At 32.2% G+C, this 17,570-nt stretch overlaps 1 protein-coding gene across 1 annotated transcript in view; it reads left to right on the top strand.

Moving 5' to 3' along the window:
* The first annotated feature begins 246 nt into the window (after positions 1-246).
* The window catches only part of LOC106466417 (transmembrane and TPR repeat-containing protein CG4050-like), a 44,296-nt gene continuing 26,972 nt past the window's right edge, over positions 247-17,570 (top strand). The window contains exons 1-5 of the mRNA XM_022395110.1: positions 247-363; positions 868-1,065; positions 14,557-14,693; positions 16,201-16,282; positions 16,533-16,632. Coding sequence (XP_022250818.1) covers positions 247-363; positions 868-1,065; positions 14,557-14,693; positions 16,201-16,282; positions 16,533-16,632 — 634 coding nt within the window. The remainder of the gene's footprint in view (positions 364-867; positions 1,066-14,556; positions 14,694-16,200; positions 16,283-16,532; positions 16,633-17,570) is intronic.

Here is a 17,570-nt window from a genome sequence, read left to right as displayed (position 1 = left end):
GAGTATGCAGCATAATCAAGAAAAACCTCTGTTTGGAAAAGCAACTTAAGTCACATGTACACAAGTTACTTCTACGACATATTCTTTCAACCGTTTTATACTTCAAGAAGCTGGAGAATGAATCTGCTATTCATGATATTCCATAGGAAGATACAGCGTTAAAGTCACCGGATGCAGTGCTTATGGATTTCTGTGTGATCAGACTAGTTAATAAAGCGCTAAACTTCCTTGCACACTAGATGGATCATGGAAAACATGCAGACAGGGGTGGTATGTTTTGATCACGACAACCTTACGACGAAGCCTTTTGCAATGGAAACACTGCTACATTGCTATTGTCAAGATGCACGATCATCAGATAGAGTATGACCGGACGACAAGGACTATAACATCGTGGTGAGGTTACAAAATCATTTAATATATCGTATTCAACCTCTGCATAATAGCATTAAAATGTTTAATACCACGCTAAATAATTATCACCCAGTAATTAAGTGAATTTGAAGTTTTTGATTAGTCGATTGGGCACAACTTAATCTCGGAAATTCTGGTTAAGTGTAGTTTTGGGAAATATAAGAAAGACTGGATATAAAAAAAGAGATAGTTTATATTGTACTTATTATTAAAATTTTGAAGTTCGTGATATTTTTACTTTTTCATTATATTGTAGGTATTGAAATTTTATTTTAAAGTTGTGAGTTGTTTCGCTTGATATATGGAACTCTATGTTTATTAATATTTTCTTCAAATACTGAAAGTTCAGAGAATATTATCTCAACATTAGAATTCACAAAATCAACAATGTAATTATTGATAAAGGGTCACTTTGGTTTCGTGAGCTATAAACAATGCTTTATTTGGTTCTAGGGAGTGACTATAAACCAAGTGAGGAGTGTATGTTATATAGGAGTTGCGGTGGTAGCGTCTCTCTGCTACCTCAACTCTATATATTGTGGTTTCGTATTTGATGACGTTTCAGCTATAAGGGACAACCAAGACTTGAGGCCCCAGACGCCTTTTGTCAATCTGTTCTGGAATGACTTTTGGGGAACACCTATTCATAAGGTATGTACATAGTTTGTGTATTTTTTATTTTCATTATTATTATATACCAGTCGTTTTCCTGTACTTGTAATATATATTGTAATACACATCAAGTTTACTTAAAATCAGAGACCGTCTTCACGTTGCTGCTTATTTATGATAAATACAAGATGGCGGAAATAAGTTCATGATGACATTTGGTGTAGGTGAAACTAACAAGGAAACAATTATCATTTATGAAATTAACATGATATATATATATATATATAGTGTGAGAGAGAGGGGCATTTTAAAAGATAACACAACAGATATATCGAATTCATCCAAGCTTTCGCGTGATTTAAATTTCACCTACACAACTTGGCCAAAAGGACAAATAATGTCGCACACATAGGATACAAACTTTGGTAAAACTACACAGTAGAAATGGTCTAAGACAGTATCGTAGTAAGAAAAGTTTCTATAGAAGGACCAACACATTAAATGTGGATGCATTTTCTGTCCGATTTAACCTTTATTTGGAAGCCTCCCTAGTGGAATAAAATAATAGATTTTAAATGTGGATAAAATGAAATGTTGAAGCCCACAGTGGTCCATATCTAAACTATAATTCATCGTTCAGTCAGTTTTGACACGTAATAAAGTATCAATAATACAATATAACAGTAGAATGTAAATGTAATGTAATGTATAATGCAATGTAAATAGTGCTGTTTTTACCGTATTGTAGACATTTTTTTCAGTTTTTAGTAATTTTTTAAAATATTAGGTTAAATTTTTTCGAACCCATTATACACATTACTTTAAAAACTGCTGTTTTTTAAACATTTTAATGTTTCCTAATCATTAAACATGATTCGTAAACTATACTTAATGTTACAGTTAATTTCGTTTTTTCACCACGCTTAATTTACTGTTAAATTATCTTGCAAGTCTGTTTTTTTTTTATTGCAGTCTCAATTGTAAGTCATACATTCCCAAAACGAGAAGCAGAACAAATAAAGCTCATTTAATTCCACGAGCTGTTAATACATGTATAAAAGCACCTTGAACATAATATTCGAGTATTCTGTGGAGTTTTATGCGATACTTATGCACATTTCAACGGATTCCAAGATTATTTTCTGTCCACGTGTACTTTCCTACACAAGTAATTCACATTTGCACATGAATACAAACTCTTATCTTAATAATTAAAATGATTTAAGTCATTTAACCACACCATTTTATAAACATTTTATAAATGTTTAAAACGACACACTTAACACTATTTTGCCATTAAAAGTTTTGATAACTGTTGTTTTAGACTTTTTGTTTTCAATTTAACCCATAGCTTAATGGCTCTTTGTACATTTCAAAAATCAGAGACCATGATACAAACTAAAAATTTCATTTTCATTAAATAAATCACATTTTATACATTTTTTTTAATAAATGTTTAAAACGACATACTTAACACTATTTTGCCATTAAGAGTTTTGATACCTGTTGTTTTAGACTTTGTTTTTTCGCTTTAACCCATAGCATCTTGTTTAAAAAAATCTAAGCTTCTATTATTTCATCTAATCCGTCGGTGCAGTTCTTTATTACCTGACAAGTTAACCAACACGTGTTGAAAGAAAATGTAATAACTTAGAATACAAGTATTTATTTATATATATATCTGAAAACTACAATAAGCTCTTTCCGCACCTGAAGCTATATAAATATTTCGGGTGACAGTAGCTATCATCGACTAGCATGGCTGATAAGAGATGGCAATGCTAGATGTTGAATATCTCGGGCGGTCATGACATGGGATTTGTAACCTATTGTATGCTTATGGAATTTCATACCTCATTACACAACTTTCTTGTCACTACATTGAAAGCTGTGCTCGGCTTAGCCTAGTTGTTACAAGCGTGAGTTCGTTGTAAGGGTGATAATTACATCTGTTATTGTCTCTCGGTGGGGCAGCGGTAAGTCTACGGACATGCAACGCTAAAATCCGAGGTATGATTCTTCGTAGTGGACGCAACAGATAGCCCAATGTGGCTTTGCTATAAAACAAACTTCCGTTATTTGGTTCAAAGCCGGAAAAAGCCCTTTTGCCGGAGGGTGCTGCTGACTGGCTGCTTTCATACTGATCAGTAAGTTCAAAAGAAAAGTCGGCTATACCTGAACTGTTATGGTATGTGATCTTGCTGCTTAGCACGTGTATCGCACAAGGTGCTGTGCAAGTTGAGACTACCAAATACCAATACATTTAGAACGGCGTAATTTGCATTAGCGGGAGAAATAAAATTCTTAACGAAGTCTACTGAGTATTGTCGTGGAGTATTTAACAAAGAACAATAATTTTCATTAAATGAATCAAATTTTATGCACCTTTTTTATCCATCATTTTAAAATAATTTTTTGTTAGTTTTACAAAAAATATTTAACGTATAAACATGATTATGTTGATGATCCAAGGAAGAATGATAATTTATTCCCCCCTCCAAAAAAAATATATTTTTCAAATAACATTTTCTTTTCGTTTTACTCCATGTACAGTATTATATCCAGATATAAATTTAGCGTGCGAACTAAAAACCTATGGGTCCAATGTTTGCTTCTCTTTATCGCATTAAAAAATATTAAATTTCTCTCAGCACGTTGGTGCAGCAAATCCATTATAACGTTGACGATTAAATTCCACTATTCTGTTAGACAAAGTAATCGAAGAATCGGCGGTGTGTGTGCTGTTGCCTAGCTGCCTTTCAGTTCAAAATGAGGAGCGGCTAGCGTAGATGGTTCTTGAGTTTCATTGCGAGAGTATCTGAAAACAAACTTTTTAAATTAGACATTTTCTTCCATAAAACTATAACAGTCAACCACACCCGTCACTATAAAATTTTTGTACAGTGTTCATTCTCTGGTACTATTTTAAATTTGATTAAGTACAAATTATAGCTGCTCATGTCCGCGTTTGTCCTTCTCATTTAATCAAAATTATTTCCTTAAAAAAGTATTTTTTATTATTTCTGATCAGTTGATTAGCATTAATAGAATGTCTTCTTTAATTGAGAGAACATTTAAGAGATTTAGCGATTTATTCCAATAGTATACTATACTTAGCTTTCTTGCCTAAAGCATTATCAGAATTAGCATATTAGGGTATAACATTATTGACGTCATAAAAACATGTAGGTTCAAGAAGTCTTGATAGAAATGAATAAAAACCCTATTACCCGAGTGCTTTCGAAAGGTGGACCTTTCTTCTTCAGGGGTAAAATGGGAAAGGTATAAAGCTCCGTGATTCTAGTTGATAGTTTAATGAGAATTTCCATGCCGAACTTAATCACTTTTTTAAGGTTTTAATAATTAGCTCATAAAATTCTCAATCTGGCTTGCTCCAATGTTTCTTTCCTACATGTTGATATCTAAAACAGTTCGTTAATTTGTAAAAATAACTGAAACATAGCATATGGTTGCTATTGTCAAACGGACTTAAAAAACAACTAATTGTCATGCTGTTTTTGAATTTCATTCAGAAACTGAGAAATCCTTTAACACTGTGAAAACTTTATTCAATTTTAAAGTAAAGTCAATTTATAGTTTAAATTATGTATGATTATGTTAACTATATACAGGGAGCTAATCTATAACTAAGCATGCTATCATGCTTTTCTTTTCTAAAAATCTATATGCAAATGTCAATTGTCACGGTATAGGGCATTTGGGGTTTATGATATTTATTCGCATTATGATGAATAAAATGAACCTGAAGAAGTCGCTATTTTTCTTAAAATTGTTCAAAACGTTGTGCTAGTATTAATGAAAAGACAATCTCTAAGATTTGCCAATATCCTCTTCAGCTGAAGTAACGTATGGTGTCGTATATCTAGTTCAGAGGGATGCGTTAAAACTCTCAGCATTTGACTGGAAATTACATAAATTGAAATGCAATACTAGGATAGAAACCCAATTAATGAATCTGGAATAAAGAAAAAATCTGAAACATGAGAGAAAATATTTTAATTTTAAGTAAGGAACGTTCAACATAGTGTAGTTATCTGCTGCAGAAGAAATGAATAATACATGAAACACGAACAGTTCCTAAAATCATGCTATCGAAAAGTTCACAGCAAAGAAAACACAACTGGAAAAAAATTAGTAAGAAATATTTTGTAATATATAAATAATGAAAATGACAGGATAAGAATGTTCGATAGAGTACTAAGGTCAATTTTAGAAATCTTGTATACACAGATTCTTAAAAAATTCCATGAAAGACTATTGAAGGTACAACATTTTACTTTTGAAGTAGTGAAATCTGTCTTATATATAGTTCGAACTGTGGTGTCTGTCCGAGCGTTCGTCAGTCTCCCGTTTGAAAAGCTGCGCACGCAGGCATAACTTAGCATTCACTTTTGAAATGACGGGAGGACACACATGAATAGTGTTGATGTCAAATTTTATTTCGCAAGCAGGATATTCTACACTGAATTGTTAGGAATTAATTACATTATCATTCGCATTTCAAAATGTGACGCAGCTTAAAGAATAAAAATGTAGGTTTACCGTATGTTATTGTTGGACGGCTCTTAGCATGACTGCAATGCTGAACAATTACTTTTCGCGGTGGGCGGTATAAGTAGCTCAAAGCTTTGGTTCTGACTGAAACCAAGAGTGCAACACAATTAACATTTTAAAAGTCTATGAAATAGTTTAACTTGAGAGATTAACTTAAACTTTCCTGTCACTGGGGACGGGTACTTTTGCTGGATTAACTTAAACTTTCCCGTCACTGGGGACGGGTACTTTTGCTTGTATGCAATAAAGACCAATACTATTTCCCCCCAGTAGCACAGCAGCATATCTGCGGACTTATGCCGCTAGTAACCGGTTTTCGATACCAGTGGAGGATAGAGCACAGATAGCCCATTGTGTAAGTTTGTACTTAACTGCAAACAAACAAACCAATACTATTAAGTTGTATATGTGTTTGTCTCAATTATATGTTCATCTGCATTTGCATTATTCTCCACTCTCGTGCTTATGTCTCGCGTAAAGATAAACAATAAATCAATCATGCTGTCCTACCCAATTCTAGGGATTGACCACTATGGTTTTTCAATGTTCTCCATTCCTCGCTGATACAACCAACTTTTCTAACTCAAGCATCCATTTTCTAATGTCGACGGTTCAAATAAATTTCTGTGTCACACAGGTCCGCGGGAAAATATAGATCACAGTAAAGTGAAAACTCAACCAATGCTGTTAATGTGACAATATAAAACAAATGAAATTATTTCATGAGCAAGATTACAATAGATACAGTATCTCATGATGTGCTCAAACAATTATCTACATAGTCTACACAAACTGCACGAATTCTGATTGAAACATCTCAGTAAAGAAATTAGAAATATGATGTTCATATATTTCTGAACTGCAAAATTTATACACAAGCAATTTCCAATCAATTATAATAACCTACAAATGTAAGCCTTCTGTAAATTTTCTGTACAATAATATTAGAATGATAAAAATCCTACATCCAACTATAATACCACATAATTTTAACTTTCAGTGTCACAACACAATAATAAAGACAAAATTACAGCTTCTCTGGGTCTAATTACTGTTTGAATTTAAACTTCGTGACTCCAGACTTAAATATGCTTATTTTATACCACTAAGTCACTTATTACTTGAAATTTGACACGAATCTATTTCTGACCAGAATATGACACAAATTTATCTCCTAGACTTTTTAAATACTGTTCACATTTCGAGTCAACACAATTCTCCCATAAATTGAGGAAGAGTTATTTCCCAGAAAAATTTGCTCTTCAAATTCAGTCATCTTCAAACACAATTCAAACCAGTCAAATAACACAAAAATCTCCACATTTTTAGACTTTTACTGTTGCTACTGAATTTCGTCCGAAACTATTCGAGGTCTTCCTGCGTTAACGGTCCCTAATTTTGAAGTGTTGACTAGTGGGAAGGCGACTAGTTAACACCAGCGATTTTTTTACAGTAACAGATCCTGAACAGACTTTTTATTTGATACTTGTCACAGAATTCTCCAAAACTGATAATGACGAATATATTTTCTACCCTCTACATTTTTATTCAGAATCTGAAAAGCTCTGACAGATAATTGTAAATATCTAAGTAATAGAACTGTCATCAAATAAACAATATGGAAATATAAAATTTAAATTTAAACAGCTCAGGAAAACACTTAAATGATTAAAACGACAATCAACGTTATAACAAAATCAAAATAATGATATGTATAAATTTAATTATTCATAACATTAATCAGCTTTTCTTCGTTTGATTTCACTTATTACATTTTCTGCCAACATACCCTCAGTTCTAATTATATGCTCAAAATAGCGCATCTTCTTTCTAACATATGTCCAGCAGATGCCTTTTGTCTTTACACATTCCAATAATTTCTTATAAGTTCTTTCTATGTATATAAAAACAAGCTATGCACGTTAATAGATAAAAAATGCTTTAATCTTAACCCTCCAAATATGCCTTAATAATATTTTAATATAATAAAATGAAATAATTTGAATATTTCTTTTAAATTTCATATTTTGACTTCCCAGTTATTTTTTATTGTAATATCTTTCTGCATCCTTTATACCCGTGATTTACAGTTTTTTTTTTCAGTATATTGTCTGCTTATTTTACTTTTTTTGTTATTAATATTGCTATACTCTTTTTTTTGTGCTTATCTTACCATTATACGATTTTGTTGCTCGGAGCTTTCCGACATTGGAAAATTTAATTCATAAGTTATTTTTTATGGTTTAAACAAGGAGCACGTATAAAAATATTGTTATATTGTTTTAAATAATTTTTTATATAAATTATTCTTTCAATGTAGACTTTTTTTTAGATTACGTTCTACTGTTAGGTTTTATACACCCTCTTTAATTGCTCCTGTTCAAAACTTGCGTGTGTTCTCTATCTATAAATCTGTAACGGTGGTTGGTGTATAGCAGGCTTCTATAACTTTTGTATGCGTTATTTCCTTATTTCGCCAATTTAAAGAACATACTCTTTAATGCATTAACGATGAAAGTGAAATAATATAGGATTCCAGCAAGGATTGTAATTTTCACGATAAAAGTATAAAATATAGCTTACAAGTAGTTTTATATAACGATCTGTTAATATTTATCTTTATTTTTTATTATTACAGCTAGTTAAGGATGTAAATCACTAAAACCATATCCTATAGATAAAATTTTATCTCATTTCAATTTGGAATTATATATGCAATAAAATGGCTCTTTCATTAACAAAACAAATTAGAATATAAAAATACATCAAGAAATATCTCAAGTTTGAACAAAACATTATCCGTTCATCCAAAACTTTATAGAAAATTAACATCTTTGGCACCAATTTTCTGAATTATTACATAATATTTTAAATATTAGAAAATTCAGATAATTTTAATATTTTCTAAATCGATCGGAATATTTGCATGATAGGTTATTATTTATCTATTTTTGCCAAAGTTTTGCGAGTAATGAAAGTCTCTGAGTGTTTTATATTTGAAGTGTAATTTGGATACCAGAATTGTTTCTAAGAGGATCTCTTTTTTTAATATACACATTATCTAAAATAAAGCAAGATTTTTACGTCTGTAGAGCAGAGTTCCTCAACGTAGGGTCCACGAGACTTCATTAACTGTCTGGGAAACTAAGTTTGCTAAACTTACCCTTTTTAATCCCAACCGCTGAGGTCAGTGTTCTCAACCTGTGTTAGCCCAAAGCACTTTTAGCCCCATGCAGTTAAATATATAATTAACGGATACTGCTGCATCTTCCTCATCATTTTAACATTGTTCTTTTTTCTTCTTTCTTTTCTGTTGATTTTGCTATTTGCAATCTTTCTAAAGAAAAGGCAAGTTCCAACAGGTTTAATATAATAGACCAGTCTTGCCAGTACGTAACTTCATGCTCAACAACTGCACTTTTTATGTGACTGAAGACCAATAGGTTTAATATAATAGACTAGGCTTGCCAGTTCGTAACTTCATGTTCAACAATTGCACTTTTTTGTGTGACTGAAGAAGAACAAAAAATGGAAGAATAAAACAACATGTGTGAATGAAACGCATTCGGTGAATTTGTGAGGATCAGGACAAAAGCAACACGCGTGACAGGTAAGATGTGCAGAATGATATTCGATCCCCTTCTACTTCCAAGAATCACATCATTACTCAGGGGTCATCAAGCCCAAGGAACTCACTAGCACCTTTTCTTCTTCATGTTCATATCAACTGCTATAGAATGAAGTGTTAGTTGCAATTTTCAGATTTAACATTAAGATCATATAGCAACTTAATTTTTTATTTGTTCAAAGTTATGTTATTTTAAGGTTATTATGAACATAAGTGAAAGTAACCCCTATATTTGTATCATTTTAGGAAGATTAGACATGGGAGGGGGGTCTGTGTGTCATTTACATGTGCATAAAGGGGGTCTCTGCTGAAGCACGTTGGGAAGCATTTTTAGAGCATGTTTTGGACAGATGTAAGTGTCATAATTATTAGCACTCCGATGTCAGTATTTTGAATATATTTCTAATTCTCACAATAATCAAATTTGGTTAGGGCCATTATCTGAAATTTACAACAAACAAGACTCTATAAATGAGACAAAAGCCATTCATCTACATACTTTTTTCTTCTTAAATCCTCTGCATTAAAAATCTCTTGTGGTTTCTCGTTGCAATATTTGTTTATTACCAAAGGTGGACGGAGGTTATGTTTTCACCCCTGTGTGTGTGTGTGTTTGTCTGTAAGTTTTATCGAAAACGGCTAAATGGATTTGGATGAAAGTTTGGTATACATTTGGACTATGACCCAACGTGATTATTTTTTGGAGGGTCAAGGTCAAAGACCAAGATCACAGCAAGGTCATGAAAAATAAAAAAAATCACTATCTGTTAACATGGGGACCAATTTTTCATACTATTTTTGCCCTATAACTCATTCAAAAATAATCGGATTTTAATAAAACTTGGTGGACATTATTATTCCTCATTGTCGTACCAAAACTTTTCTGTGTGTTTTGATAACAACGGACATATGAACACTTTTTCTTATTTTTTGAGAGCCGAATATGATCAACGCTGCGTGGCGGAAATAATGCCCTTTACTGAGTGCCCCCCTTTTTTGAAAATGAAATACAACATAAACGAAATATTCAAGGATACCTGTTTAACCTAACAATAAAAATTTAATTTTTCTAGATATGAAACATATGTGCCACATTATATACTTTTGTATTTAACCTGAACACACGAAATCACATACATATGAAATTTCGATAGTTTTTTTTTCGTGCCTCGGAGCCTTATACATTTCTAATCCGATTTTTAGATTTTTTTGTTACAATATTTGAAACCTAAGTAGATTATGTTCATATTTTAGACAACTTGGATATTGTGTCAAATTGAAAAACTATTTAGCATATTGGAAGTGCCTATAATATTTTAAGAATATTTCTTAACTCTGTTGAAGACTATAAATATGTACATGTTTCTAAATGTCAATTTGCCTAACAATATACGTGTATATGTAATCACATAAATAAAATTACAACTCTTGAAGATAACAACAACAATCCAAGAAAATATGAAATATATATTAAATAACATGAATCTAAGTTTATAAAATATTGTTTTAATAACAAAAATAATTTATTAAAAATATCTTCCTATTGTTTTTAACTCTAACCAGCTGACATGTATTTGGAGGTTTTAATTTTTTCTAAGGATAGTCACTCTTGAAACAAATTTCATGTTAAATTGTTTGTAATTAGGCACAAAGCTACACAATGGGCTATCTATACTCTGCCCACCACGAGTATCGAAACCCGGTTTCTACCGTTGTAAGTCCGCGGATATACCGCTGTGCCACTGGGGGGCATTCTTGTTAAATTAAAAATTAGTTTCGAGTTCTTTATTTTTATATTCTTAAATAGATTGTTTGGTTATTGTGAGTTTTTTGGTGTTATGAAAGTAGTGTACTTATCAATAATGACTAAATGTGCTGCAAAAGATGCAAATTTCAATAATACAAAATTTAGAATTTTTAACATGTTTTGCAATCTAATGTCTTTAGAGAATACAATGCAAAAAGAAACCAAGAAAAACAATGCTGGTTTATTAAGCGTTCGATGTGCCACATCGTTCTTTTCACGAAGCTTGAAGAAAAAGTTAAATGACATTTACGAGAAAATGAGAAAGTTGGATTAAGCCATACAAGATTTACTATGTGACTTGTACGTACAAATGATAGTATGGTATCTCTCTTAGTCAGAACTGTATCACTTCCAGTTGTCACGAAACGGGGTTTTAGGTCTCAAGTTTGCAGGTGATCGAAATGAAGTGTCAGCGTGACTTCTTGTTTTGCTCCAAACGAAAAGAAGTACCGTTGCTTAATAAACGCGCGATCAAGATGAAAAGGCTTAGCTAGTCAGAGTAACCGTTAAGGAAGTTGAAAACAGGAATTCCTTGTGTGGTAATATTTACTGCTTTTCGTAAGATATCTCATGAACTAATCTAATCAAAAAGCTGGATCGTAAAGCATATCTATGATTGCACTGTTCTGAATTATGTGTAGTTTCGATACCGGATTATTCCACCACGTAATTCTTCGAAAAAACGGTTTATCATCCTTCAGTTATGTGAAAAGAGGGGGGACTACCTTTTACAGCGTATAATACATTTTTTTTTGTTCATAAATTGTGATTTCTGCCATCTAATACTAGCTAAAGTGCGTAATAAAAACAAACACATATGATTTGGTGTTACTTTTATGTTAGCTACACCAGGCAGTGAAGGCTTTCATTTTGACTTTAAGGACGTTGTTCAATACGTTCTGTTTGTTTTGCTCTTGTAAGTAGCACTTATTAATAATAAATAAACTGTAAGTTCTTAATACTAACAACACTGATAACTTAAGAGTGGTGTCAAAATAAACGTATTACTAACATATTTGAAAGATACTTTTCGGCAGTTTTCTATATTTAGTGGTTTATTTGCGAAAACGAACTGCTAGGTTTCAGGCCTTTGTCGACAATAATTAAGTATACTTGAGTTCATTTTTTCCTGACGTGGCTCATTAATAAACGTGCCTAGTACTGTTCCTAGGCAAAAGAAGTAAATATATGTTTTAATATACTACAACAATAAAATTTTAACTTGGCATTTTTGATACCCGAATGAACGACGAAGTAAACTTGCATTAAGGTGTTACAGTAAGTTGTTTTTGTAACTGATTACTTACAAAACTGTTAATAGTCTTACACCCGAAGATTTTATGTAGTATAAAAAACAAAAGAAAGTCAAGATCCACTACAATGATAAAAATATAATCCACAGCCTTCCATATGAATGTGAAAATTAATACATTGTGGAAACGATGAAACTATTTATATGAAAACACTGAGGGTTAATGCATTTTAATAAGAACGATGTTCAGGTCCAGTGCTGCTCTTAGAAGTACTTTCTCCATCGTCAATCATGTCAGTCTAATGACCACGATTACTGACTATTTTCCGGCATCACAATTTTCATTGTAATAAGCTTTGAGAAGGACGGTAAGATTAATCTCGATTAACTTCTCACAAGCCTCCCATTGTGCGTGGACTTCTAAGACTAAATGCAAGAAGACCAAGAACATAAAAGAATGTTGGAGTTATATCGGGGAAATTGATAAAATTGTTGTGATTCTAGTCTTCGCGGACATCTTCCTCACGGAAACAGCTGTTGATTTTAAGGTGTTAGAAGCTTGTGAACCTTCATAAACTTCAGGTATTTGTTCTTTGCCTTATTAACGGCACCAAGAGTCAGGTCGATTTTTCATTGCAATAACTTTTTGGGTCAAAAGACTATCTCTGGCAGCCGTAGCTTTCACTTTGCGAATACGTTGCTCCACGTAGGCTTAAGAGGGTCATTTCGCTGTCCTAAAAGCCCAGTTGTGCGAGTTCTAACGCTTATGTAAATAACATTAAAAGCTTCTTATTATTTGTGTGTTGTTGTTTTTTCAGAAATGTCGTGCCTTTTCAATTTGCATCATTTAAAATCTTGCGATACGAATAATAATCTTCCTTGTAAAGGAGTTATATATACCTCTAGCCATAAGTCTATTCGTGGCACCATTGCACTGTCGAATGGTAGGGAAATTCACCTGAAGACGAAAGGCGGAAGACTTTCGAAACGTTATCCTCTACACTTGTGTCTCTAAAACAGGCCACTGTATTAGAATATCCAAACCTATATACGAACATCAATGCCACACGAGACTTTGTATTACCATCAGTTCGGCAGTTCCATTATGTACAGTGGAAAGATGTCACAAAAATAGGATACACATAACATTACAAGAAAAGAAAAAATATAGAAGATTTCACATCCATCTAGGCAAATATATATATATATATATATATAACCCAAAAAACCTGCAAGCTAATCAAACATTGAAATTATCAGTGAACACTACAGGAAACACAAATATAAAATCCGAAGGCACCATAAACGGACAACAGTCCTTGTGGAAATCGTGTTTATTATTAGTTCCCGGATTCAAATCCCATCATCAGTCCTTATCAGGATTACAGACCGGAAAATGGGAGCAGATTAGAAACCAAAAATGTGATGTTAAAGTAATTAAAAACTCAATTAGTCGGAAAATATTACTAAAGAAAAAACTCATTTAACTAACAAAACAAGACGGTTACAGACCACCAATTAAAGTCTGGAAACGACCTGAATCGGCAATGAAACAAACTATATCACAACTAACAAATATACAACGTTTCGACAAGCTTTTGTCATCATCAGGTAATAGAGTTTCTTTCATTACCCATTCAAGTCGTCTTCAAATTTAATTTTCTAAAAGTGGGTTCCTCGTCATCAAATTTGAATACCACTAATTATTGTTAAATGTAACATTAAGTGGACCTAAACAACAAGTGCATTCATGTATATTATTGGAATAAACAATGTACGACTGTATTTGGATGGGCATGATGTATAACATATAAGAGGACATGATACCTTTCGTAAGACTAGAACAACAGCGTAAACCAGTATTGTATGATTAAAAAACAATACATATTTTACCAAATAAACTAAGACACCGATAGTGCATTACGCAATAACTTACTACAATTACTGCTCAAATAATATGTGATTTATTATTTCAAGTATTATTTGTTAATTTTCATAAACTATACATAAAAGAAAAAAAAACGGTAAACGCTTTTTAAAAAAATATTACAGCATTTTCTGTTGTGAATTATTATATATTTTATTTTGTATTGGTGTATGTGTATATGTGTTTGCATGAGCAATATGTTATGATCAGACTTAAAATATTATTTTATAAATTAACACAGTAGTATTCATTAACTTTATAGATAAAAATACAAGTGATAAATGATAATGAATATATTTCCCTTTGTGAAATAAAATATAGTGTTTTTAAATTACGTACAGGAACACAGTCACAAGTCCTACAGACCACTGTGTGTTCTAACATTTCGATTCAACTATTTGCTAAGTGAGCTTGAACCTTTTAGTTACCACTTAGTAAACGTTAGTCTTCATGTAATTGCCTGTCTTCTCTTTCTTAGGTAAGTTATAAAAACTTAATATTTTTAAACAAATAATTTCCATCCCCAGTTTATTGATATTTTTAATAATTATATTAAATTACATTAAATAAACATAACAATGCGTATTTTTTAGAAGCTTTAGTTAATGTTGTTATAGAGTGAACGCCTTTTACTAAAAGTTTGCTGGCGAAGCATGATATAATTAATTATATTTGTCATAAGACATTACGTTAACCCTAACATAATGTCTTTGGCAATGTTGGTTTATGTTTATGATATAAAAGCTAATATGTTATGGAGTATATTCTACAACTAATGGTTCACATTCTGGAGATTTTGTAAAATAATAAAAATATGCACTGTGTTCTGAAAGAAAATCTTGAAAACATCAGTTTTATAATTGTATAGAGTAAAGCATTGGTATGTGCAAGAACATTGTTATTTATAAGTTTTATTGAATATTATCATGTCTCCGCATAGACATATACTGTTTTTCTTCTTCTTTTTTATTTCTTCTTCCAAACATGGCCCGGCATGGCCAGGTGGTTAGGGCGCACGACTCGCAATTCTGAGGGTCGCGGGTTCGATTCTCCGTCACACCAAACATGCTCGCCCTTTCAGCCGTGGGGGCGTTATAAAGTGACGGTCAATCCCACTATTCGTTGGTAAAAGAGTAGCCCAAGAGTTGGCGGTGGATGATGATGACTAGCTGCCTTCCCTCTAGTCTTACACTGCTAAATTAGGGACGGCTAGCGCAGATAGCCCTCGTGTAGCTTTGCGCGAAATAGGAAAACAAACAAACAAACCAATTTAAATTGAGTTTTGGCACAAAGATACTATTCTACAGATAAACATAAATGGTAGACTTGCCAATTTTTCGTAATTATGGGGGGGGGGGGGTCAAAATGCTGCAAAAAACATAATTTTAGAGTTTGGTTGACAATTACTCTGCCGTATTTCGGTCAATTTACATACATATACATACAAAATATGGGACATACCCATTTTTGGTCATTCTAGGGGGTCAAAACAATAAATAAATCCATAATTTTAAAGGTTTTGGTCAACTACTTAGCTTTATTTCGACCAATTTACATGGTACTTAGTACGAAGATACTCTTTGCAGGTCCGATATAGAAATACAGACAATTTTGGAATTTTTGTTTTTTTTTGCTAAAATTTTCAGTGAGGAAAGCACAATTTGGGGTATTCGTGAACTATTCATGTGTATGTCATCCAACGTACATAGGATTTGATACAAAAATTTCTTCTTTCAGGTCCCAAGCAGTGATATAGACAGATTTTGACTTTTTTCTGTGCTTTTCACGATTTTTCTAGTGTCAAAATTGGTCATGTTGTGATTGCGTGGTGGAGAAATGTTGCATTCGCCAGCGAATCATGGCCTCTTTAATTTTGTTATAGTTTCATATCTTTAAAAGCACATGGATATTGGCGGTTTTCATGTTAAATTTTAGCATAAAAAATCTGTATATTAAACACGTTTATTTATTTGTTTCTTTTTTAGAATAACGAGACTTTTCTTAGCAGAGAGTGCTAGTTTTGTTGCAGCTATCCTTTTTGCGATCCATCCCATCCACACTGAAGCAGTAAGTTGAACTTGATGTGTTATGTTATTGTTGAAACTTTGAAGTATTATCGTTTTAGATTACGGATTATTGAAACACATGGAATTGACAAATAACTAACTTACTAGTTATTTTTACATCAATTTGTTTAGCTGATGGTGGTAATAAAATATATAGGCAGTCAAATACAGCAGAAAACTTTACTGTTTTTAATTCTGCTCCAAAAATGCAAAGTTCAACCATATTTCTTTTTGTTTTTGCGTGGTTACAGGTAACAGGAGTAGTTGGGAGGGCAGAGATCTTGTCTTCAGTGTTCTTCCTTCTTGCTTTTTCATCCTATGCTAAGTCTGCAGGAAGATCTTATCAAACAGGTATGTAAATTTTAATGAAATCAGAAATCTTGGACAAGTTGATATAGATGGCACTTAATGAAGATGCTTTTCCGTGTCAAATTCTCCTAAGTAAAGAAATATGCGACAATGATTAACAATAACAAGGAAAACTCCCGAAATCTACTCGCAGATGCATGTCTTACAAGTTACAGTCAAGTATTTGACAGTCAGGAAGATAGGTAGGATAAAAAAAAGTATGTAGGCCTATATGATTGCGTCGTACTGCTTTTAATTAGATTGTGTAAAATGAAGCTACTATGAATATGATTAATAACCCAAAAAATCAGTTTGTTAAGTATGTTATTCTGAACTGTGATACCCAGTGGTGGGATTCAAATATTTTAACAACAGGTTCTCTCACTAGCAGCATGTAAAAATATTAGATATTAAAAAAAAGGAGGGGCCAGAAACACCCCCCCCCCCCCATCACTGAGAAAATAAAAATAGGCCGTCACGGATAGTGTTAAAGATTCTTTAGAAACTTTCAATTAAAAAAGTGTTTTATAATCTTTCAACTTAACAAAATTCAAATCTTTATTAATTTCTTCCATACGTAATACGTTAAAGAATATATTTCAAAAAAAGTAAAGTAGAAAAAAACAAAAAAATAAATAAAGAGGATAGTAACAGGTGAAAAACAAAGAAATGAATTATTAGAGAAAGGGGTTCTGTTATATCTGGAGCGAAACACAAACATTTATATTTCTTAAAAATTTAAAAATGTATTAAACTAATGCATATATGATAGAACATTTCAATTTTCATAGCTGTATAAGGTATATTAATTATATAGATCTAGGGGCTTAGAGCTATGTATATAAATGATCTAACCTTAGGTATAATAATAATAGATTAACGTAATTATTTAGATAAGAATCTGTAGAAAAAGCGTTCACCCGCTGGCTAATAATTCAGCA

This window comes from Limulus polyphemus, unplaced genomic scaffold, assembly GCF_000517525.1.
Source record: "Limulus polyphemus unplaced genomic scaffold, Limulus_polyphemus-2.1.2 Scaffold74, whole genome shotgun sequence".
Classification (NCBI taxonomy): Eukaryota; Metazoa; Arthropoda; class Merostomata; order Xiphosura; family Limulidae; genus Limulus; species Limulus polyphemus.
Note: the sequence above shows the minus strand (reverse complement) of the source record. Positions and strands in the feature narration are given on the sequence as shown.